Source organism: Hemiscyllium ocellatum, chromosome 2 (assembly GCF_020745735.1).
Source record: "Hemiscyllium ocellatum isolate sHemOce1 chromosome 2, sHemOce1.pat.X.cur, whole genome shotgun sequence".
Taxonomy (NCBI): domain Eukaryota; kingdom Metazoa; phylum Chordata; class Chondrichthyes; order Orectolobiformes; family Hemiscylliidae; genus Hemiscyllium; species Hemiscyllium ocellatum.
In genome coordinates, this window is record NC_083402.1 from 79,036,002 (window position 1) to 79,062,941 (window position 26,940).

Sequence of the window (26,940 nt, forward strand, 5' to 3'; positions counted from 1 at the left end):
TCAGCAAAGAGTCCTCCGTACTGATTCAGTCTTTACCCGGACAGTGTCAACACAGAGTGCTCTGTATTGTGTTAGTCTGTGCCTGGACAGTGTCAGCACAGAGTCCTCTGTACCCTATCAGTCTTTGCCCGGACAGTCTCAGTACGGAGACCTCTGTACTGTATCAGACTGATCCTGGAAATTGTCAGCACAGAGGGCTCTGTACTGTGTCAGTCTGTGCCCGGACAGTGTCAGCACAGGGTCCTCTTCACTGTATCAGACTGCTCCCGGACAGTGTCAGCGCAGGGTCCTCTGTACTGTGTCAGTCTGTGCCCGGACAGTGTCAGCACAGAGTCCTCTGTACTGTATCAGTCTGTGCCCGGACAGTCTCAGTATAAGGCTGTGTATTCTATATCCGTATCGCCCGAAACATCGATTTCGCTGCACTTTGGATGCTGCCTGAACTGCTGTGCTCTTCCAGCCCCACTGATCCAGAATCAGTATTGTACTGCCAGTGTGAGCGAGGGGGACGGCATTGAGTCTCTCCCCCCGGGTCACACTGCAGATTGTTACAATAACTACTGCAGATTGTTACAATGACCTCCCATTGTCCCCGGACGTTCTACCATTGTTTGTTTATTTGTTTTTGTTGAAGTAGAAACCGAAAGCTTCCTGCAGTTCCCCCCGTGGGGAGAGCCGGACTTCACATTAACGTCGCCGCTCGGCCGTGGCGAAGTCATCAAACGCAAAACCCAAGCAGGCACAGATCAAGCGAGAGTGGACCATGTGTTCACTGAGAGAGCGGCCTCCTCAATGAACTGCTGCTGGTTCCGTTTCAAAAGAGAACCGCCAAATCTAGACCATGGTCTGGTGGCGATATTCCTTGATGTGACCTTGTCCATTATAACTCATATCTCATCTTTTGTCTATGCCATCTAGGTTCATCAGCCGATCAAGAATGCTATGGAGTCCCCAGCAAATAAAGGTGAGTCTCCAAGCCACTGAAGAACGTATCAAGAACGTATTTCTTTAAAATATTTTTGCTTATCTGACTTTTTGGCATGTAGTCAAATCTCATCCAATTGAATTATGATGAAATTTTTTTTTGCCTTTTTAATTCTGGACATTGATAGAATTATTTTATAGATTTAAATGTATTTATTTATAGTCATACAGTATGGGAACAGAGAACCAGTCCATGACCACCATGTTCCCAAACTAAACTAGTCCCACCTGCCTCGTTTGGCCCATATCCCTCAAAATCTTTCTTATTCATGTTCCTAATCAAATGTCTTTTGAACATTCTAGCTTGACCTGCATCTGCCACTTCCTCTGACAGTTCAATCCACACAGGAACCACTCTCTGTAAAAAACAGAATTGCCTCTCATGTCCTTTTTGAATCTTGCTCATCACCCCTTAAAAATATGCCCATTAGTTTGGAACTCTTTGCCTCTGGGAAAAGATCTTTGCTATTCACCCTTTCTATTCCCCTCGTGATTTTATAAACCTCTATAAGGTCAACTGTCAGCCTCCTATGCTCCAGTGAAAAAAGTCCCAGCTTATCCAGCCTTTTTTATATATATTCAAACTCTCCTTTCCTGGCAACATCTTGGTAAATCTTTTCTGAACATGTTTTAGGTGATCCTGTGAGGGACAGGTATTTAGTGGCAAGAGATCAAATGTTACGTCCATTTGCAAACCCAACTTCACACAGCTTGACATCTATTGCCTTCATAAAGTCCACTTGTTGTAAACCGCTACGCTTGCTTCTAGAAATATATCACAGCTGGGTACCATCTATTTGCAGCCCTCACCCCTCTATATTTTACTAATGCATTAAATAAATGTAGGACTTTCCACTTAGACATCCTTTTGCTTCATTGCATCTTTACAGTCTTTTTCCATGTTATATTCCTTCTTGTCCTAACAGAAAAGAAACTCTATTCTTTTTATACCTTGACTTTTGTAAAGCTTTACCTTCATTTGTTCGCTGAAGAAGGAGTTAGTCAGGCATCTTGACTTTCAACTTTAGACTACACTAAATTCTTCAACAACCCCTTAGCATCTTATAATGTTTATTGCAACATATCTTGCTAATTAAGCCCAAAGCATCTTAATCTATCCTTAGCATTGAATCCACTTATTTAATTGTATGAACTATATGAAATTTGGATTGTATGAAAAATAGGAAAAAGAAAGTTTTCATTTGAAAACTAATTACTGAGAGTGAAATGAAATCTAGATTTGCCACATGTATCTTGATTTTCAGGACTGGGGGATTGTAGAGATTGGGACCAGTTTGGGTGAGGGATCAGAGAACTGATGAGAGAGGGCGATCTGAGAAGAGCATGGAAAGGAGGCAGAGGGAGAGAGGCCCTCCCAGTTCCTGGGCCTTCCTTGTACCCACAGTCTTAGCTCCTTGTGCCCTTCCTCCCCACTCCCCCCGGTTCTGGGTCCTCCTTGCTCCCCATCCCATCCACCTAGGTCTCTGCCTTCCTTGTCGCTCCCACTCTGGGAAGCAATGGCCCAGTGGTATTTTCACTGGACTGTTAATCCAGAGACCCAGGTTATGTTCTGGGGATTTGGGTTCAAGTCCTGCTGCAGCAGATGAACTCAATAAAAATTTGGAATTAAGAGACGAATGATGATGGTGAAATTGTTGATGATTATTGGGGAAAACCCCTTTTGGATCACTAATATTCTTTAAGGAAAGAAACTATCATCCTTACCTGCACTGGCCCACGTTTGACTCCAGACCCACAGCACTGTGAGTGATTCTTACCTGCATTCTGGGCGATAAGGGATGATTTCTGAACCCTCTTCCCTTTTCACTTGAGGGACCTCCTATTTCTCTGTCCCTGTCCCAGTCCCATATCCCCATTCCTCACCACTGAAGCCCAGTTCAAAATTGCATGCACTTTCCTGTGCAAATGCAGTATTTTCTACAGTGACCTTGTATAACCTGATTTTCTTCAGCAGTTTTCCATAGCACAGTTTTCTATAGCACTACAACCTGTGCCAGCCTCTGTGGAGTTACTTCAGTGACATGTTGTGTTTGTGACCATGTGAATGGATATTCCTGAAGGAGCATACATATTCCAGAGTTGAGTGGCAACATCTCTAAACAGTTTGATTAAAAGTATTTGAAATCTAGATTTGACAGATTTCTCTTTTTGATTTTTCACGTAAACTATTTTAATGTCACTTTATTATGAAAATTTGTTATAGAGTCATAGAGATGTACAGCATGGAAACCGACCCTTCGGTCCAACCCGTCCATGCCGACCAGATATCCCAACCCACTCTAGTCCCACCTGCCAGCACCGGGCCCATATCCCTCCAAACCCTTCCTATTCATATACCCATCCAAATGCCTCTTAAATGTTGCATTTGTACCAGCCTCCTCCACATCCTCTGGCAGCTCATTCCATACACGTACCACCCTCTGCGTGAAAACATTGCCCCGTAGGTCTCTTTTATATCTTTCCCCTCTCACCCTAAACCTATGCCCTCTAGTTCTGGACTCCTCAACCGCAGGGAAAAGTCTTTGCTTATTTACCCTATCCATACTCCTCATAATTTTGTAAACCTCTATAAGGTCACCCCTCAGCCTCCGACTCTCCAGGGAAAATAGCCCTAGCCTGTTCAGCCTCTTCCTATAGTTCAAATCCTCCAACCCTGGCAACTTCTTGTAAATCTTTTCTGAACCCTTTCAAGTTTCACAACATCTTTCCATTAGGAAGGAGACCAGAATTGCACGTAATATTCCAACAGTGGCCTAACCAATGTCCTGTACAGCCGCAACATGACCTCCCAATCCCTGTACTCAATACTCTGACCAATAAAGGAAATGATACCAAACATCATCTTCACTATCCTATCTACCTGCGATTCCACTTTCAAGGAGCTATGAACCTGTACTCCAAGGTCTCTTTGTTTAGCAACACTCCCTAGGACCTTACCATTAAGTATATAAGTCCTGCTAAGATTTGCTTTCCTAAAATGCAGCACCTCACATTTATCTGAATTAAATTCCATCTGCCACTTCTCAGCCCATTGGCCCATCTGGTCAAGATCCTGGTGTAATTTGAGATAACCTTCTTTGCTGTCCAGTACACCTCCAATTTTGGTGTTATCTGCAAACTTACTAACTGTACCTCTTCTGCTCGCATCCAAATCATTTATGTAAGTGACAAAAAGTAGAGAACCCAGCACTGATCCTTGAGGCACTCCACTGGTCATAGTCCTCCAGCCTGGAAAAAACCCTCCATCACCACCCTCTGTCTTCTACCTTTGCGCCAGTTCTGTATACAAATGGCTAGTTCTCCCTATATTCCGTGAGATCTAACCTTGTTAATCAGTCTTCCCTGGTGAATCTTGTCGAACACCTTACAGAAGTCCATATCACATCTACTGCTCTGCCCTCATCAATTCTCTTTGTTACTTCCTCAAAAAACGTAATCAAGTTTGTGAGACATGATTTCCCACACACAAAGCCATGTTGGCTATCCCTAATCAGTCCTTGCCTTTCCAAGTACATGTACATCCTGTCTCTCAGGATTCCCTCCAACAACTTGCCCATCACTGACGTTAGGCTCACTGGTCTACAGTTCCCTGGCTTGTCCTTACCACCTTTCTTAAACAGTGGCACCACGTTAGCCAACCTCCAGTCTTCCAGCACCTCACCCGTGACTATCGATGATACAAATATCTCAGCAAGAGGCCCAGCAATCCCTTCCCTGGCCTCCTATAGAGTTCTAGCGTACACCTGCTCAGGTCCAGGGGATTTATCCACCTTTACCCGTTTCAAGACATCCGACACTTCCACCTCTTTAATATGGACATTTTGCAAGATGTCACCATCTATCTCCCTACAGTCTATATTTTCCATACCCTTTTCCACAGTAAATACTGATGCAAAATACTTGTTTAGTATCTCCCTCATTTTCTGTGGCTCCACACAAAGGCCACCCTGCTGATCTTTGAGGGGCCCTATTCTCTCCCTAGTTACCCTTTTGTCCTTAACGTATTTTTACAAGCTCTTTGGATTCTCCTTAACTCTATTTGCCAAAGCTATCTCATGTCCCCTTTTTGCCCTCCTGATTTCCCTCTTAAGTATGCTCCTACTTCCTTTATACTCTTCTAAGTATTCACTCGATCTATCCTGTATATACCTTACATATGCTTCCTTCTTTTTCTTAACCAAACCCTCAATTTCTTTAGTCATCCAGCACTTCCTATACCTACCAGCCTTTCGTTTCACCCAAACAGGAATATACTTTCTTTGGACTCTCGTTATCTCATTTCTGAAAGCTTCCCATCTTTTAGCCGTCTCTTTACCAGTGAACATCTGTCCCCAATCAGGTTTCAAAAGTTCTTGCCTACTACTGTCAAAATTGGCCTTTCTCCAATTTAGAACTTCAACTTTTAGATCTGGTCTATCCTTTTCCATCACTATTTTAAAACTAATAGAATCACTGGTCCCATAGTGCTCCCCCACTGACACCTCAGTCATCTGCCCTGCCTTATTTCCCAAGAGTAGATCAAGTTTTGGAACTTCTCTAGTAGGTGGATCAGAAAACTGTCTTGTACACACTTAACAAATTCCTATGCATCTAATCCTTTAACACTATGGCAGTCCCAATCTATATTTGGAAAGTTAAAATTCCCTTCCATAACCACCCTATTATTCTTACAGATAGCTGAGATCTCCTTACAAGTTTGTTTTCAATTTCCCTCTGACTATTAGGGGGTCTATAGTACAACCCCAATAAGGTGATCATCCCTTTCTTATTTCTCAGTTCCACCCAAATAACTTAGATTTAAAAAAAACTGGGTCACCAATATTGAAAGAAGAAAATCTGCCCTATGTGCCTGGTGTAGCCTACATGTGATTCCTGATTAACAGCAATGTTGTCTCCTCCTAATTATCCTCTGGATAATTAAGAATGGGCAATAAATGTTGGTCTAGCCAGAGACAACTACATCCCATGAATTATTAAAAAAACTTATTTACTGCTGTGTTTAACTTTATGATTAAAACTAATCTGAGCATAATATGGCCCCGCAAATGACAAACACCTGTTGACCACTTTCAGCGATGTTAGAAATCCTAAATTGCCTTTTAAACAGGATTCGCATTTGGATATTGGAGATCTATTTTCACTGGTAACATTGTAATTGTTAACACCAACTTAATTAACTCATACACTACAGCACTTACAAGAGCGTATTTAATCAATTTTAAAATCATATACAATTAGTGCCTGTAGTAAATCTACTTTATTAATAAGATGTTTTATTCTTTAATATTAACCCAGCAATTTGAAAATTAACACCTAAAACACTGCTACTTGAAGATACAAATGAAATTATTAGTGTTGGGTATAAAGAATTGTTGTCTTTGTTCTTGTTGCAGATATTGAATTCATCACTGACATACGTGGAAGTATTTGATTTACCTTGGAGAACATCCAATTGAAATGGCACCCTACAAATTGAAATTATTTGGCCTATTGTATTTTGTACAAGGAATACCCTATGGATTACAATCTGGTTTACTACCAATTTACCTCAGAACTATTGGAATTTCATATACCAAAATTAGTTTGACTAAGTTCTTGTACTTCCCTTGGCTACTGAAGATACTTTGGGCTCCATTTGTGGATCAATATGGGACAAAGCAGAAATGGCTGCTATCTAGTATGTTTGGTCTATTTCTATGTAGTTTAATAATTTCCAAACTGCATCCAAAGACTGATTTCCCAATGTTGGCCTTCATTCTGCTGCTGATGAACTTCCTTGCTTCAGTTCAAGATATTGCTGTTGATGGAATAGCAGTACGATTACTCAGTAATGAGGAAATTGGCTATGGCAACACCATCCAGGTCGTGGGTTATAAGACAGGCTCTGTTGTTTCAGGAGCAGGGCTTTTGACAATGATGGACCATATTAGCTGGGATATGCTCTTTGTAGCAATCTCTGTTATTTATGTGATTGCTATCATTTGTGCATGCTTCACGCCTGAACCTCCAACAAGCTCTGTTACAGAAACTAGGTTGCCTGTGTTGAATCCACATGAAATACTAAAAGAAGTAGTTCATGTGCCTGGAACCATTTGGACTCTAATTTATGTCATCATTTACAAATTAGGTGAGTGTGACCTTATTTTGATTGATAAAAAATAATATTCTGTCAGTGTATTTTTCCACATGCATCAATATTTTTGTTTTAAAAGTCTAATTTATCTTTCTAGTTTTCAGTTCTGAAGTAGGGTGCCACCAAATACACAAAGCACAACTTGTGAATTTTTGCTGCAGATGCTGACAGACTTGGTGTGTTTTGTTTGGTTATATGGTTGTTTTGTTATATATGACATGTTTCTTTGTCAGAACATCTCTTGAATGCAATGTTGTCGTTTGAAATCAATACAAATTGTTTACAAAGAACTGATCTATGCTACTGTGCTGCAGATTTGGCAGAATTTAATGGGGCCAGCAGTGGGACTATCCACTGATTGTTGAGGTGATGGCCCTACATGGTAGGATGTCTCATCTCTTAGAGCTGCCAGCCAGGAACTAGTAGCACCACAGTAGACCCAAGAAGGAGACTCATTGATGGAACTCTGGAATGCATGTAAATTGGGTGAGACCGCAGGGTTAGGTCAGGGAGGTCCTGGTGTGAAGGGTGTTCTGGTCAAAAGGCAGGTGCCTTATCTCATGGGAAGCCCTTGCTGTTGGTTGATTCCTCCAATGGAAATGGGGTGTCCCAACAGGAAGAACATCCTACATCAAACCACAAGCAAAGCTGCTGGGGTTCATCATGGCTCTGTTGATGAGCTCCTTAATTCATAGAATCATTGAATCCCTACAGTGTGGAAACAGGCCATTCAGCCCAACAAGTTCACATCAACCCTCCCAGCCACACCCATTCCCATACTCTATTTCTCTACATTTCCCCTGACTAATGCACCTAACCTACGCATCTCTGAACACTATGGGCAATTTAGCTTGGCCAATTCACCTAATCTACACATCTTTTGACTCTGGGAGGAAATTGGAGCATCTGGAGGAAACTCACACAGACATGGGAAGAATATTCAAACTCCACACAGACAGTCTCCCGAGGCTGGAATTGAACCTGGGTCCCTGGCACCATGAGGCAACAGTGCTAAACAACCGAGCCTCTACTTGTAGGTAGCATGCCTGTTTATTGGTGTTGATGACACAAACAGGCGTGACATGACATGGATGCCAGTTGCACCCATGCTGGTGGTATCACCCTTTTCCTTCCATTGAACCAGAGTGCTATTCCACTGATAAGGATGCTACCCCTCTTAGTGCATTATTATCATGATTGGCCTCTTTGCCTTCCCTGACTAAAGGTTCATCTACAATGCAAGTGCTCATGATAGAGGCTGCTGCTGTATTGACAACAGAATAGCAGTCTCTATAGATGCTCCTCTGGCATTTCTATGACAAAGATGACTGCCACACACATTTCAGCTGAAAGCAGATACAAGAGATCAGATCCCACCATCCCATCCATGGCTTCAAGAGAAGCACCCACCATTAGATGTAGCTGAGATTTGAGGCCACTGTATCAACTGGAGCACTAAATAGATCACTGTATTTTATTTAGAGTCTAGAGCTGTACAGCATGGAAACAGACCCTTCGGTCCAACTTATCCATGTGGACCACACATCCTAAATTAATCCAATCTCATTTGCAAACATTTGGCCCAAATCCCTCTAAACCTTTCCTATTTATATACCCATTCAGATGCCTTTTAAATGTTGCAATTGTACCAGCCTTCACCACTTCATTCCATACATGCACCACTTTCTGTGTGAAAATGTGGTCCCTTTTAAATCTTTCCTCTCACTTTAAACCCATGCCCTCTAGCTTTGGACTCCCTTACCCTGGGTAAAAGACTTTGACTATGCACCCTATCCATGCCCCTCATGATTTTATAAACCTCTTTAAAGTCTTCCCTCAGCCTGCAGCTCTCCAGGCAAAATATCCCCAGCCTATTCAGCCTCTTCCTATAGTGCAAACCCTCTGACTCTGGAAGTATCTTTGTGCATCATTTCTGAACCCTTTCAAGTTTCACACCATCCTTCCTATAGCACAGAGACCAGAATTGAATGCAGTATTCCAAAGTGGTCTAACCAATGTCCTATACAGCTGAAATATGATCCTCCAACTCCCATACTCAATGCACTGCCCAATAAAGGCAAGCATACCAAACACCTTCTTCACTATTCTATCTCCACGATCTCTTCATCACTAGAATTGCAACCTCAGAAACCAAATGGTCTACTTGATGTGGTGTTTTGAGCAGACAATTTTGGTTGCAGCACCACTCAGACAGGTGGATGAGTAGATGTCTCTTCACAGGATCTCCTTTGTGGCCTAGCTCTGCATGTTGAGATGAGCTGCTGGAGCCTTGACTACTGAAGGAGATTGAGTCATGGCAGCTGTCTGAAAAGTGATTGCAAACATCTGGCAAGCTTGTGTTGTGGCTGAATGCGCTGAGTGAACAGGACCATGTGAGTTGAGGTCGTGACAGTCAGGTTTTGATGAACTCAAGTCTTCAGAGAAAATTGGGTTAATGATGAAAAGGACTTTGCTGTGAAGCTCCCTCTGGTGGCAGAGGAGATTTGTGGTTTTATTAATACCGTGTGTGTCTGCTCCCTCTGGTGGTATAGTTTTAGGCGAAAGTGGGTACTGCGGATGCTGGAGATTAGAGTCAAGATTAGAATGATGCTGGAAAAGCACCGCAGGTCAGGCAGCATCCAAGGAGCAGAAAAATTGACATTTTAGGCAACAGTCCTTCATCAGGAATGCATGATTGACGAAGGGCTTTTGCCCGAAATGTCGATTTTCCTGCTCCTCGGATGCTGCCTGACCTGCAGTGCTTTTCCAACACCACCCTAATCTGGTATAGTTTTAGTTTAATCTTGTCAGTACACATAATTAGTTGTAAAGGAACCTCTAGTGCAATGTATGAGAAATTAATATGTTGAAGAGTAGACATATGACATAATGAAGATTCTAATTCATAGTGTTTCAGGATTCCAACACTTATTTGATATTCATAGATAGATGGGTTAAAAAAAATCATGTCTGTCAGTTTCCTATATTTGGATCTCAAACATAATAGGATTTAACTGTTCATCCTGTCACCTATTCATCCTCTAAAAGTCACATACAAACCTGACTTAGAACTATTTGGCCATTGTTTCAATGATTCTGGGTCCCAATCCTGACAGCATTATGGGTGTACTTACATCCTAACGACTGCTACAGTGCAAGATTGCAAGAATGCGCAAATAGGTATGGACAATAAATGCTGGCCTAGTGAGTGACGCTTGTGTTCCATGAACAGAAAAAAAAACTGTTCTATCCAATACTAGAAATTTAAAGTTAATCAATTTTCAGGTCTAGATTCAGTATATTAACAATGGATACTGCAGAATTATTTCAAGGGGTGGGGCCAAATGTTTTGAATGTTACTAGCAATTATGCAACCTAAAATGTTTTCAACTTCAATGTTGTTATTCTTACTTTATACATTTCTCTGAAAGCAGTACAAATTAAGACCTGAAGTGCCGATTAAAACAGAAAATGCTGGAAATACCCAGATTACTAAGCATCATGTATGGAGTGACAAACAGTTAATGTTTCAGGTCAACAAAACTGAAAGCTATCATGGAAGCACGATTAACTTTCACGATGTCACAGGCATTATTTCCTACATACCTTTATCCTACCTCCTCCCTTTTCCTTGCTAACTATTTCCTTAAATGCTGTTTGTTTTGAACCCCAGTTTTGTTTAAAACCACATCATCATAGAGGTCAACAGCACAGAAAAAAGCTTTTAAGTCTATTAAGTCTGTGTGCCAGTCAAAAACAACCACCGATCTATTCCTATCCCATTTACCAGCACTTTGCCTATAGATTTGTATGCCTTGTCATTGCAAGTGTATATTTGAATGCTTCTTACATGTTATGGGGCTTTCTGCCTCTATTAACCTTCCAGGCTATGAGTTCCAGATTCACACCACTCCCTGAGTGAACTTTATCCTCACAACCCCAGTAAACCCCCTGCCTCTGACCTTAAATCTATGTCCCCTGGTTATCTATCCCTCCACTAAGGGGAAAAGTTTCTTTCTGTCTATGATCCTCATGACGTTAGACATCTCAATCACATCAGTCCCTCTGCTGCAAAGGAAAGCAACCCCAGTCTATCCAAACTTTCTTCGAAAAAATTCTTAATCTGCGTTTTCACTGATGGTGTTTAATTTGTTGCTATTTTTGTTGTACACTTTTTTTAATGTTAGAATCCTAATACTTCACAGTATTATGCTTTAATTCAGGACCCAAAAATAACATGCTGTATAAAAGATTCCACCTTTGTCTGCAACTTCTAACAAGCTTCTGTATTTTTCTACTAATTAAAATTTTGTGATTCTTAATAATGTTTCTGTAGCTTTATTTTAAGACATAACCAAACTTCCTAGGCTGGCCAGCTTTTATTTAGAAACTTAGAAAATGGGAGCAGGAGTAGACCCTGCTCCTTCGTCATGATGACCGTGCTTGACCATCCAACTCGACAGCTTGTCTCTGCTTTTCCCTTTATATCCTTTTGATCCCTTTAGCCCTAAGTATACGTTCAATCCTTCTTGAATTCATACAATGTTTTTGCCTCACTGCTTTCTATAATAACAAATTCCACCACTCATCACTCTATAGGTGAAGACATTCATTCTCATTTCAGTCTGAAATGCTTTACCCCTTATGCTTTGATGGTGACCACTGAATCTGGACTCTTATTGTGAAGCACGTCCTTCCTGCATTTACTCTGTCTAGTTCTGTTAACATTTTATCAGTTTCTTTGAGATTCCCTCTTTATTCCTCCGAACCATAGAATCCCTACAGTGTGGAAACAAGCCTTTGGACCCAACAAGTCCACGCTGACCCTGTGAAGAGTATCCCACCTAGACTGATCCCCCCACCCTATTATTGTATATTTGCCCCTGACTAATGCACCTAACCTGCACATCCCTGAACACTATGGGCAATTTAGCATGGCCAGTTCACCTAACCTGTACATCTTTGGACTGTGAGAGGAAGTCAGAGCACTTGGAGGAAACTCACACAGACATGGGGAGAATGTGCAAACTCCACAGAGACGGCTACCTGAGGCTGGAGTTGAACTTGGGTTCCTGGTGCTGTGCTAACCACTGAGCTACCGTGCCACCCATACTGAATAGTTAATATCATATTATACTCCAGTGAATATAATCTTAATCAATTCAGCCCCACCTCATATGTCAGTCCTGCCATCCCAGGAATCAGTTTGTTAAATCTTTGTTGCACTACTTTCGTAGACAGAATGTTTTCCTCAGATAAGGAGACCAAAACTGCACATGTTATTCCAGGTGAGGTCTCATCAAGGGCCTGTACAATTGCAACAAGACATCTCTGCACGTGTACTCAAATCCTCTCTATGAAGAGCCAACATATTACTTGCCTTCTTCGGCTGCTGCACTTGTGTGATTTCTTTCAGTGATTGGTGTACAATGACACCCGGGTCTCACTATGGGTTTCTCTCTCTCAGTTTAATCAGATAATAATCCACCTTCCTGTTTTAGCTCCCAAAGTGGCTATCCTCATTATCCTCATTTATCTACATTATTTTGCATCTGCCTTGTATTTTCCCATTCACTCAATTTGTCTAAATCATACTGAGCGATCTCTACATCCTCCTCACAGTTCCCCCTCCCATCCATCTTTGTTACATCTGCAGATTTGGTGATGTTTTAATTCATTCCCTCACTTAAAGGGCAGAATGGCCTACTCTGCACCTATTGTCTATTGTCTATATTGTCTAAAATAGATTGTGAATAGCTGGGGTCCCAGCACGGATCACTGCAGCACCCTATTAATTATTGCTTGACGCTTGGGCAAAGGCCTGTTTATTCCTACTCTTTGTTTCCTGTCAGCCAACCCATTTTCTATCCATTTCAGTACATACTCCCAAATCCATATGCTTTAATTTTACAAGCTGATCTCTTATGAGAGAATTTATCAAAAGCATGTCCACTGGCTCCCCTTCATCAACTCTATGAGTCACATCCTTGAAGAATTCCAGTAGATTGGTCAAACATGATTTCCCTTACATAAATCCATGCTGACACTTTCAGATTCTGGCACTAATAGTGTTCAGTCATTAATGTTTTTATAATGAACTCTAGTATTTTCCCCACTATCAACATCAGGCTGAATTGTTTAGAATTTCCAGATTTCTCACTGCCTTCCTTTTTAAATAGAGGGGCTACATTAGCTACCTTGCAATCTGCAGAAACTGTTCCAAAGACTATAGAATCCTAGAATATGACCGTCGATGCTTCTACTATTTTTAGTTCCACTTCCTTAAGTACAATGGAATGTAGATATCAGGCCCTATGGATTTATCTGCCTTCAATCCCAACACCATTTCTCTACCAAGTGCTGATTCCCTTCAGTTCCTCCGTCTCACTAGACCATGTGTTCCCCAATATTACTGGTATCTTATTTGTGGCTTCCTTTGTGAGCACAGAAACAAAGTATATATTTAGTTGATCAGCCATTTCTTTGTTTCCCATTATAAATTTCCCTGTTTCTGAATGTATACGACTTACTTTTGTCTTCACCAATGTTTTTCTCTTCATATACCTACAGAAACTCTTTTATAGCTGACTCTCGTACTCCATTTTCCCCTTCTTAAGCAATTCATTTGTCCTCCTTTGCCGAATTTTAAGCTGCCCTGCATGTCAGACCTGTTTGTTTTTCGGCAAATTTGTATGCCTCATCTTTGGATCTAATACTATCTTCCAATTCCCTTGTAAGGCATGGTTTGCCTGCTTTTCCTATTTTACTTCTGTGCTTGAAGGGAAAGAACAATTGTTGCAGTTCACCCATTTGCTCTTTGAATATTTGCCGTTGCCTTCCCACTGTCTCTTCTTTAACTAATGTTTCACAACCTACCATAGCCAACTCATGCCTCATACCATTGTAATTTCCTCCATGTAAATCGAGAACCTTTCCACAGAATCAACTTCATCATTTCCATGCTGTACACCTCTTTGACTCTATGGTGCTGTGAGTCTCCATCCTCATGACAAATTCTATCATTTTATGGTCACTCATCCCTAAGGGGCTTTGCACAACTAGATTGTCAGTTATTCTCATTACACAATACCTAACCTAGGATGGTCTGCCCTGTAGTTAGTCCCGCAATGTATTAGTCCAGAAAAATCATCGCGCATACTGTCCAGGAATTACCCCTCTATGATATTATTATAAATTGATTTACCCAATCTATATGCAAATTAAAGTCACCCATAATTACAGATGTTCTTTTCTTGCATATGTCTCTAATTTCCCATTTAATGCCATTCCCAAGATTGGAGGTCTATATACAATGTCCACGAATATTTTTTGCTCCTTGCTGTTTCTCAACTGTACCATTTTCGGAGCTAATATTATTGCTCACTATTGTGTTAATTTCCTCTTTGATCAGCAGTGTAACCCCACCACCTTTTCCTTTTTGTCTGCCCTTCCGAAGTACTGATTATCCCTGGATATTCTATTCCTATCACTGGTCACCTTGCAGCCATATCTCAGTAATTCTGCTTTATCATATCTGTTTTCATCTATTTGCATGATTAATTAATTTGATTTACTACAAAATGCTCTGCGCATTAAGGTACAAAGCCTGAAGGCTTGTCTTTTTAACATTAAATGTCCAATTTCCATTATCTGTGGCTCTCTTTGATCCTGACCTTTGAATCCTCTGCTTATCATTTTTTTACTTCCCTTTCTGACTTTCGTTCTTGTTGTAAGTTTGCTTGCTGAGTGTAGATTTGTTTTCAGATGTTTCGTCACCATACTAGGTCACATCATCAGTGAGTCTCCGGTGAAACACTGGTGTTCTATCCCACTTTCTATTTATCTGCCTTGGCCTGTTGTGGTGGATAATATTATTTCTGCTTCTCTTTCTGAGAGGTTGGTAAATGGGGTCCAAATGGGGTCAAACTGGTGTCTCTCTTTGTCTTGTATATGGATACCAGTGATAGTTGGTCATGTCTTTTAGTGGCTAGTTGGTGTTCATGTTTCCTGGTCGCTAGTTTTCTGCCCGTCTGTCCAATGTAATGTTTGTTGCAGTCCTTGGAGAGTTTTGTTCTTCTGGTTGTTGTTACAGGGTCCTTTAAATTCATCAGGAGCTGTTTCAGTGTGATGGTAGGTTTGTGGGCTACCATGATGCCTAGGGCCCGTAGTAGTCTGGTCGTCATCTCCGAGGTGTCTTTAATGTATGGCAGAGTGGCTAGAGTTTCTGGGCGTGTTGTGTCTTCTTGATTAGGTCTGTTGTGTAGGAATCGGTGGACTGTGCTTAACGGGTACCTGTTTTTCCTGAATATGTTGTACAGGTGTTTTTCCTCAGATTCTCGTAGTTCCTAGGTGTTGCAGTGTGTTGTGGCTCATTTAAATAATGTCCTGATGCAGCTCTGTTTGGGGGTGTTGGGATGATTAAGCCTATAGTTGAGTATCTGGTCAGTGTGTCTGGTTTTACTGTAAACGTTGCTCTGTAGCTCTTCATTGGGTTTGTATTCTATCATGACGTCTTGGAAGGTGTGTCTGTTGTTATTGTTCTCTTCCTCTTTGGTGAACTTTATACTGGTAAGGATGTTATTTATGTATTTGTGGGTTTCTCCTAATTTGTTCTATTTCATGATGACAAAGGTGTCATCCACATAGTTGACCCAAAGCTTGGACTGGATAACTGCTTCTGCTCAGAGTCTTGATATTGGTGATCCCATAGGTGTCACCTTGATTCGTTTGTGTGTCTTGTTGTTGAAGGTAAAGTGGGTTGTGAGGCACAGGTCTACTAGTTTGAGGATGTTATCATTGCTGATGAAGTTGGTGCTGCCTGGTGTTTGTGTCCTTGGTTCGTCTAGCAGTGAGGCCAGTGTTCCTTTGGCTCGAGTGATATTGATTGATGTGAATAGGGCCATTACATTGAAGCAAACCATGACCTCGTCATCCTCTACCTTGGTGTCTTTGATGATGTCAAGGAATTCCTGGGTGGAGTGGATGGAGTGGCTTGAGTCTTCTAATAGATGTTTCAGTTTGTGTTGCAGTTCCTTTGCTAGTCTCTATGTCAGTGTACCAGGAAGTGAGACTATGGGTCTGAGGGAGGCCCCTTGTTTATGTACCTATGATAATTCGTATAAACTGGGGGGTGTTGGATCCATCAGGTTTCATTCTTTAGAGGTCTGTCTTGTAAATTTCACCTGTCCTGTGAAGTTTCCTCTGGGATGCTGTAATGCAGTTTTCTAGCTATGGAGTTGGGTCCATCACCACCTGTTAGTAGGCATTGGTATCTGCGAGTAGTGTGTTTGCTTTATCAATATATGGTGTTCTGTTCAGGATGACGGTCATGCGCCCTTTGTCCTCTGCCTTTTCAGAGTCTTTCCAGTGCTTTCCTTGCCAGTGTGTTGAGGATGTTCCCTTCTTTCTTTCTGCGTAGTGTTGTTGCTTCTGTCTGTCTGATGGTCTGCTGGATTTCTTCCGTAAGTCTGTTGACTTTCAGGGTGGATTCCAGTGCAGCTCGGAAGTCTTTTTTGTCTGCATCCCTGTGTTGAAGTTCATCTCTTGAACTAGGACAGCCTTTTCTGTGTCTGAGTATGGTTGGTCTGACAGGTTCTCTATCTGAATTGTCTGTGTTATTGTTGTGGGTAGGCTTGGCCAGTTTTTCTTGTAGGGTTCATCTTTTCTTTGTCTTAGTCCCCTGCTGTTTAGGGTTGTTGGCATGTTCTAGTATATTTGTCCACTCGTGGTCAGTCGCATTAGTGTACAGAGTTTTTTGGTGCGAAATTTCTCGTTTGTATTTGTGGAGTCCATTGTGGGCATCACTTATCACTTCTAGTACCATCCTGTGGCTGTTCTGTTCTGCTGTTTGTCTGGCTTGTGGGGTGTTGAGAGGTGGTTTATATTTGACACATCGTGGTAATGCCTTTTTCCTGAAGCATTTGTGTAGGCAGTACAGTTGTTGGCAGGTGGTGTTTAATCAGATGGCATTGATTTCCTATCTTTGGGCTAATTTGAGCATATTGCACCCATAGGTATTTGCAATTTTTGACAAGATTTGTAGCTTAGGTTGTGGATCAGGTTATAAGTTTGATCGGTGAGCTGGTAGATGTGTTCTCAGATGCTTTGATCTTGTCGTTGATTCCTGCTCCTCTGAAATTTGCATAGGTTGTCAAACCCCTGCCATTCGTTTTGTCTCTATATTCTATGCTGCCATCAAATCACTGTTCCTGAGCATGTTATTGATCAAAGATGGGAATATTGGCACTGTATTCATACATGGTATATTCACCTTTAGGATAAGATGCAAAATCAATGTTCATATGTATGCTGGATGCAAAAGGTTCTATAAATTTTCAAGAACAGAAAGATTGCAAATATCTTGGCCAATGATCCACTGTTCTACCTTTATCTTGTAACCATTTGTGGGCTCTTTCTGTGCACAGTTTGTCTAAGTAATAGCAGTGATACTATAGAAACCCTCGTGTGGAGGCAGGACGTTTGGCACATTGAGTCCACATCCACCCTCTGAAGAGTGTCCCGCCCACACCCACCTCCCCCTTCCCTGTCCTTGCCACCCTGTATTTGCTGTGGTTAATCCATCTAGCCTGCACATCCCTGGACACTATGGGTAATTTAGCCAATGCACCTAATCCACACAACTTTGAACTGTGTGAGGAAACCTGAGCACTCAGAGGAAACTAATCACCCAAGGGTGGAATTGAACCCAGGTGCTTGGCATTGTGAGGCAGCAGTGTGAACCACTGTGACATTCCACGTCAGACCGAATGAAATTTGCAGAAAATGTGAATGGTGGTGCATATAATTCCATTACACCTAACCTGAAAGTCACTATTCTAACTCTGTTATTAAAGTTACATTATGCTTCATTCCACTTCACTAACACTCTCTTGATGAATAAGATATTTACAGAAAAAAAAGAACCAACAGTTTTTGGTAAGGCCCTTGGATAACTCTATAATGTGTACTGTTTGCCACTAAATTATTTGAAATCAGTTAATGGATTTTAAGTAACTCAAAAGGGAGTAGTTTTTTTAAACATATTTCATCGCTCTGTGAAGATGCCGAATGAAAGTGATAATTTTGGATGTTTCTTTGCCACTACTTCATGCATACCAATTTCGTTTGTTGAGGTATTCTACTGTATTGCTTTCAATTGTCTAAATGCTTCTATTCATTTCCACCAAAGAAAATTGGATCTATGGTGGCAACATTTCAACTTCCCGAAAACCAGTGCACAGTTTTTATTTTCCTAACGCAATGTACTGTGATTTCACTTCTGCATCATTCCAGTAGTCTGTGCTAAACTTGTTACAATTAGAAATTTGTTTATTTTTAGTTTCATTAGTATAGAGCATAGAATAATAAGAGTAATATAGAACATGATTTTAAGCCACAACAAATTTACTGTCATGGTAGTTTGTAGGTATGATGTTGGAATGTAAAAACCAAAATAACAGGGAAAGTACACATATCCTCTTCAAAAGAGTATTCCTGGCATTTTACTCCGGAAGGATAATTTGATTTCAGGTATTTCTGTTTGATGTTGACTTAGTCAATGGCTAGCATCCAAACGTTATTGATTGGCACTGCTAAAATAACAGAACGTGACAACTTCAATTAAAGATCACACAATCCAATTTTACTGCCTGGTGAATAAATGTACTCATGCTTAGTGCTCTTTGTTTTCAACATGGGAAGCAGTGCAAGGTCGAATATTTTAAGGATAATTTGTGAAATATTAGAATAAAAAAGTAAATATACTTAAAGTTTGTGAGAAGATTTGTAGCTCGGGTGCTCGTTGTTTTGGTTCTGTTCGCCGAGCTGGGAGTTTGTGTTGCGGACGTTTCGTCCCCTGTCTAGGTGACATCCTCAGTGCTTGGGAGCCTCCGGTGAAGGAGGAAAGATCACAGAAGCGCTTCACAGGAGGCTCCCAAGCACTGAGGATGTCACCTAGACAGGGGATGAAATGTCTGCAACACAAACTCCCAGCTCGGTGAATAGAACCACAACAGTAAATATACTGATAATTACAGGTACATCTTATATTGAAAAATCTCAATATTTTGCAGAGTAATAATTAATTTAAAGTAATTATTACATAGGCCAATTTACATCCAGCAATATTCTGTAAATAGCATTGATTCCAGGTTTTTGTGCTCATGTCTCAGATTGGGCTGTGAACCCGTACCTTCTAATTCAGAGGCAAGACCAGCTGAGTCACAGCTGACAATAAGAAGTAAAAAATGACATCAGTTTTCAAAACAATTTTGATATTTATGTCTAATAATCTAATAACTTCAGTATGGGAAGATCTTACTTTAGCTATTATTAATCTTTTGCAGTAGATGGCATATAATATGGAGCATTATAAACCGTAATGAGTGGACTGGACTGCCAATGTCTTCATTTACTCAAATCATATGCTCAAACCAATGGGAAATTTGGGTAAAGCTCAGAAGTGGATAAGAAGCTGGGCAGGAGAAATGCACTTCTGATACATGCTTGAGGAATGCATGAGAATGCAAGAGAATGCGAGTGAATACTGCAAAATGGCCGGTCCTGGGCTGTACTTCAGGGCAGAGGGTGAGAGAAAAAAAAGCACAGGAATGGAAAAAAAGAGAATAAAAACAAACCAATGATATATATAAATTTAGTGGCAATTTTGATAGTGCTGCACAAGTAGCTGAAAAGTCCACTTTGAAGTTTGGCCTTCTTCATGATGATGGACACCTTGGCTGTATGGCTTCTGCAATAAGTCTTGCCTTTACCTTTCACTGGGAGGTCAGCTGCTGCTGTAATCTGGTACATTCAATCTGGGCTGAGGCAGTCAGTTGGGGCTGTCACAATGCTCCCAATCCCTGCTGTGTATTCTCGGCATTTTCTGTTTCTATTCATTCCATGTTGATTTGATGCTTGTAATTGTGGAAAAGCTGCCAGTTTGACTTATCTAAATTTTCTTCTAAGTACCACAAATGTAAATTCCTTGAAGATTTAATAACATTAAGAAACTGGGCTGGATTTGCCTAGATCTGGGAATATTTCTAGAAATGCTACATTTCCAGGATAATAAGAGGGATGCAGCCTAATCTGTTTGTTGGGAATATTTTTAAAAATAGTCTAATATGAAGAATCTGATATTAATATCGATTTGGCAATAGTTTGTATTGAATGTGATTTATAAACTGTTGTTTGTAAAATCATGAGCGGCATGGACAGGATAAATAGACAAGATCTTTTTCCCTGGGGTAGGGGAGTCCAGAAATAGAGGGCATAGGTTTAAGGTGAGAGGGGAAAGATAAAAAAAGAACCTAAGGGGCAACTGTTTCATGCAGAGGGTGGTGTGTGTATGGAATGAGCTGCCAGAGGAAGTGGTGGAGGCTGGTAACGATTACAACATTTAACAAACATCTGGATGAATATATGAACAGGAAGGATTTAGAGGGATATGGGCTGGGTGCTGTCAAATGGGACTAGATTAGGTTAGAATATCTGGTTGGCATGGATGAGTTGGACTGTATCTGTGCTATACCTTTCTACGACTCTAATGGTGCACATACCTATTCTTTAATCGCATTAAAAGCAGTTCATTTGACAAGCACTGGAAAGTTAGAGGACTTACAAATTCCTTTCTGTCTCTCTTTTATGTGGACAGCATCATTACTATGTGTAATTGCTATACTAAATACTGTTTTCATAAAAATATTATTAAAACACTGCACATGAAGTTCTTTAATGTATTGTATAATATTACAATTTATATTGGGTGTCTGTAATTGTGAATTCATTTTTAAAAAGTTCTCTAATCAGAAAGTTAAAAATTACACAACACCAGGTTATAGTCCAACAGGTTTATTTGGAAGCACTAGCTTTTGGAGTGCCATTCCTTCATCATCAGATGATTAGGATTCTGCTCCACAACCACCTTTGAAGAAGTAGTACTTTGAAAGCTTGTACTTCCAAATAAACCTGTTGAATTATAACCTGGTGTTGTGTGATTTTGAACTTTGTCCACTCCAGTCCAACGCTGTCACCTCCAAATCATAGCTAATCAAGAAGGCTTTGTTTGGAAACTGCTTTACTTTGCACCAATGCTACAGTCGTAGTGTAAACTAAACCAGATTCAAGGCCCAAACTGAAAGTTAATGCAAAATAGTCAGGTTTACAGATGATGGCAAATTGAGGATCAAAGTAAAATACATACATCCTGGCAATCTGGAGCAAAATAAAACTGCTTGTTATCTCAAGTAACATCTGTAAAGAGGAAAACAGCTAACAAGGTAAACTGGCCAATAATATAAATATAAAGGACGATAGTAAAAGTTTTTTTTAGGTATGTGAAAGGCAAAAAAATGGTTAAGACTAAAATTGGGCCCTTGAATACAGAAACAGGGGAATATATTACAGGGAACAAAGAAATGGCAGAAGAAATGAATTGGTACTTCAGATCTGTGTTCACTAGGGAAGACACAAACAATCTCCCTGAGGTAACAGTGGCTGAAGGACCTGAACTTAAGGGAGTCTATATTTGCCAGGAATTGGTGTTGGAGAGACTGTTAGGTCTGAAAATTGGTAAGTCCCTGGGGCCTGATGGTCTACATCCCAGCGTACTGAAGGAGGTGGCTCGAGAAATCGTGGATGCGTTGGTGATTATTTTCCAGAGTGCGATAGATTCGGGATCAGTTCCTGCGGATTGGCTAATGTTGTACCACTTTTTAAGAAAGGTGAGAGAGAGAAAGCAGGAAATTATAGACCAGTTAGTCTGACCTCAGTGGTGGGAAAGATGCTGGAATCTATTACAAAGGATGAAATTACGACACATCTGGATAATAGTAACAGGATAGGTCAGAGTCAGCATGGATTTATGAAGGGGAAATCATGCTTGACTAATCTTCTGGAATTTTTTGAGGATGTAACTCTGAAGATAGACAAGGGAGATCCAGTAGATGTAGAGTACCTAGACTTTCAGAAAGCTTTTGATAAAGTCCCATATAGGAGGTTAGTGAGCAAAATTAGGGTGCATGGTATTGGAGGCAAAGTACTAACTTGGATTGAAGGTTGGTTGGCTGATAGGAAACAAAGAGTAGTGATAAACGGCTCCATTTCGGAATGGCAGGCAGTGACCAGTGGGTTACAGCAGGGATCAGTATTGGGACTGCAGTTTTTTACAATATATGTTAATGATATAGAAGATGGTATTACTAATAACATTAGCAAATTTGCTGATGATACTAAGCTGGGTGGCAGGGTGAAATGTGATGAGGATGTTAGGAGATTACAGGGTGACCTGGACTAGTTAGGTGAGTGGTCAGATGCATGGCAGATGCAGTTTAATGTTGATAAATGTATGGTTATCCACTTTGGTGGCAAGAACAGGAAGGCAGAAAGGGGCAGTACAGAGAGATCTGGGTGTTCTTGCACACCAGTCAATGAAGGTAAGCATGCAGGTACAGCAGGTAGTGAAGAAGGCTAATAGCATGCTGGCCTTCATAACAAGAGGGATTGAGTATAGAGCAAAGAGGTTCTTCTGCAGCTGTACAGGGCCCTGGTGAGACCACACCTGGAGTACTGTGTGCAGTTCTGGTCTCCAAATTCGTGGAAAGACATTCTGGTTTTGAGGGAGTGCAGCGTAGGTTCATGAGGTCAATTCCTGGATTGGCGGGATTACCTTACACTGAAAGATTAGAGCGACTGGGCTTGTATACCCTTGAGTTTAGAAGACTGAGAGGGGATCTGATTGAGACATATAAGATTATTAAAGGATTGGACACTCTGGAGGCAGGAAACATGTTTCCGTTGATGGGTGAGTGCCGAACCAGAGAACACAGCTTAAAAATACGGGGTAGACCATTTAGGACAGAGATGAGGAGAAACTTCTTCACCCAGAGAGTGGTGGCTGTGTGGAATGCTCTGCCCAGAGGGCAGTGGAGGCCCAGTCTCTGGATTCATTTAAGAAAGAGTTGGATAGAGCTCTCAAGGATTGTGGAATCAAGGGTTATGGAGATAAGGCAAGAACAGGATACTGATTGAGGATGATCAGCTATGATCATATTGAATGGTGGTGCAAGCTCGAAGGGCAGAATGGCCTATTCCTGCACCTATTGTCTATTGTCTAACAATACAGGTTGATAAAATTAAATCCTAATTAAGGGATTAGGTCACATTGATGGATATTTGAAATATATCAATCAAGTCAGGAGAACTGCTTTTCTCTTCTCACATGAAGCGGTGGATGAGACAGTATCTGTTTCCAAATGGCTGAACTGTAAATTTGATATTTATTTTGAATATACAGTTAAAGTACTGTCCACAAAGCAATACTAAATGTTCGTTGTCCAATCCCTGTACTCTCTGATCATGTAGAGAGGAAAGATAATCTCCAGCTCCTCTTTGCTAAGCACAACTGCCTGTTAAAATCCTCTTCCTCTATCCTCACTTCTACCAACACTGAAGAGGCCGAGGAAATTTCACACGATAATAACACTGTTTAACTCTTTCTGTTCTCCATTGCAACAACCCCCACCTATCTCTTGCTCACCAAATTAGATCAACTTTTCTAATCACCCTTACCTATGCTTGTGTTATTGTGTCTGAATGACCTGAGTATATCTTACTTAAATTATTTAAATATCTATTGGTAAGCCTGTGTGTTTTGGACTATTGGGGATGTTGGGGCTCATGGAATGCTGGTCCTTATTTCAAGGGGTTTGGCATATAAGAGTAGGGAAATCTTACTGCAACTGTACAAGGTATGGTGAGACTACATCTGGAGTACTGTGAGCAGTTTTGGTCACCTTATTTAGGGAAACATATTATTTCATTGGAGGCAACTCAGAGGACGTTCACTAAGGTGAGCCTTGGTATGGAGGGATTGTATTATGAATAAAGGTTAAACATTTGGGACCCTACTTATTGGAATTTCAAAACTTGAGAAGTAATCTCACTGAAACATATCAGACTTAAGAGGTTTGACAGGGTTAATGCTGAGAGGATGTTTCCCCTCATGGGTCAGTCTTGGACCGGGGGCATAGTCTCACATTAAAGATGAGCCAATTCAAAACTGAGATGAGGAAGAATTTTTTTTCAGAGTGTTGAGAGTGTTTGGAAGCTCTTGTCAGAGAGAGCTGTGGGGGTAGAGCACTTTGTGTATATTTAAGGCTGTGATAGATTCTTGATCGGTAGGTGATTCAAGAGTCATGGGGAAAGGGCAGAAAAGTGAATGTGAGGAATGCAGGCTCAGGGTCGAATGGCTTAATTCTGTTCCAGTTTCTTATGGTCTAATGGCCTTACAAACACATAATCAAAGCTGAAACAGTGTCCCTAGTGATAGTAGCCAGTATAACCTGGCTAGAAAAAATAGCGTTCGTATACTGGCACATTATCCACTTATACAATTTAATTTAAATTTACAGTTTGGAATAAATAGTAATGTGTCTTATGATATTATAATGCAGTCAATCTGAGGGAACTGTATTAGCTCATGAATGATAACCAGGACTGAATACAATGCAAGTACATTCACAACCCAAAGCATCACTCATCCCATCACATTTAAGAGTAGAACTTAATTTCAGATTGGCAGTTTCTTTTCATGTTTCGTTTGTCCTAACACAGTTGCAAACATGGCTTTAAAATGTTAAGTCTACTCTGGACATCTGATACCGAAGAATGAATTAAGAAATACTCAAACCTGAAATTCACTTCAGATCCACTAGGGGATGCTATTATAACAGAAAACCCATTTTGTGCTTGCTTTTGTATTAATAAAGTATGTAATGTACTTGAGAAAAGATTTAAAGAGGTGTGACTGGCTAATCTGCTTCTGAGAATAATGTGAAACAGTGAAATACACAAAAACTGATTATAGTAAATCTTACTTGAGTGAAATAATTTTCAGTCATTAGACCATAATAAGAGTAAGGTACCAGAAGGGGATTACTGTGCAGGGATTACTTTTTCTTTATGTCTGTCACACAGTTAATGTATTGTATCATAGCACTGTGTTACAAGTCCCAGTTGTAGCTTCAGTAACCAATGGGACCAGAATTTAGCAGTAATCCAAAAATCCACAATTACAACAGCACCAGACGGATTACTAAAAATAGTTTGCCAGCAGGTAATCTGTCTGGATTACTACATTTACAGAATTGCCAGCATTTAAGGAAATATGTGGAGTAGGGTTTTACCTTAGCATACAGTTATGATCTATCTGGTAAATGATACTTAGTGACTTGTTTGCATCTGCATATGTTGTACCTGCCTTAAAGATGTTATATTGAAATGATTGGGAGTCAGTTAGCTCAGTTGGCTGGACAGCTGGTTTGCGATGCAGGGTGATGCCAATGGCATGGATTCAGTAACCACTGGCTGTGGTTACTGTGAGGACTCTCCTTCTCAACCTCGTCTCTTGCCTAAGGCCTGGTGGTCCTCAGGTTGAACCGCCACCAGTTGTCTCTCTATCTGTCTAATGAGAGAGCAGCCCTGTGGTCAAGTAGTGTACCTGTACCTGTAGAGAAATGACTACTATGATAATCACAGTACAATGTTTGTAAGTAACTGAGAGCTCAGTCAGTGGAGCACGTATAAAATACAAATAATCATCTTCCTGGTGTCATGACTTAACAGTATTAAAGCTCCTATCATTTAATGTAACCCAAAGTAAGTAATTTTATTGTGACAGCAAAATTGGAGAATTTCAACAATCTGAATAAAACAGTGCTCACAGTGATGAAGCATCCAAATACTAGGGAATGTAGGTTTTGTTAAAATATTAACCTAGAAATAAGGGATACCTGATGGAATTTGATTCACTTGAACAATGCAAATCGAATCAAGAAGCGATTTCAGATAGCCTTCTGTGGTAAAAAGTGAGAGAAAATGTGAAGTGGGATTGATTTATCAAAACAGAATGATTTTATCATTGTGATTCTTTTATAATTCTTATGTTCCTATATCCCAAAAACAAAATTCATCTGTGCTAAAAAGTTTGCCTATCCCCTATGATTGAATGTGTATGTAATAGCACAAATGATTGAACACCATCGTTCTTGAAATGTCTTGCTAGAAGTTGTCTCTGAGTCAAGAAGGACTCTTGATGAAATTTGAAATAGTTATTAAATTCAATGGAATCATTGATAGTTACAACTTTGGATGATACTCTAATTAATCATAAATTAATTTTTCAATTATTTCCTTTTATGCTACTTTGTTTTCATGCTAGCTCTGGCACAAGTGTTATTGCTATCTTATCCTGTAAATGAAAATACCATTAAAATCCAAAATGTCCACCACGATAGGGCATTTTTATAAGGCTGTAGTAAGTTAGAACTATATTTGTGGGCACTTGTTGATGCCGCATGCCCGATGTAGCATTGTTCTGTTCATCACCAAGTGGTCCTTTTGTCCTGATGTACAAAAATTCACAAAATTACACAGAAGATGAACATAACTTGGCCCTTGTTATGTGGAAGGAAATGTTACATCTCACAATTAATCATTATACTTTTCTCTGTGAAGTTAAGTTGTTCCCAGTATTTTTTATTAAAGTCTATGAGACATATTTGCAGAGATTGTATAAAGCTCATTCACCGTAATCATTGTTGATGGTATGGCACTGGTTATAGAAATGAGGGGATACAAAAAAGGAAATCAAGGCTGTTCACACTAACATTTTTTTCCCCCCTTAGTCTGGTCCTGAAAAAGACTGTTCTGATTCAATGGGGTCTTCAGATTATCACACCTCCCCGCCACTGCCCTAATCCCTGTTTTGATCAAAAACCTGTCTTAAAACCATCATTAGGAAA

At 40.5% G+C, this 26,940-nt stretch overlaps 1 protein-coding gene across 2 annotated transcripts in view; it reads left to right on the plus strand.

The window, feature by feature from the left end:
* The window catches only part of mfsd3 (major facilitator superfamily domain containing 3), a 145,737-nt gene that overhangs the window by 45,037 nt on the left and 73,760 nt on the right, over positions 1–26,940 (plus strand). For both annotated transcript variants that reach the window (XM_060844998.1, XM_060845006.1), the window contains exons 2-3: positions 919–964; positions 6,399–7,132. In XM_060844998.1, the coding sequence (XP_060700981.1) occupies positions 6,463–7,132 (670 nt within the window). In that variant the 5' untranslated portion in view covers positions 919–964; positions 6,399–6,462. The remainder of the gene's footprint in view (positions 1–918; positions 965–6,398; positions 7,133–26,940) is intronic.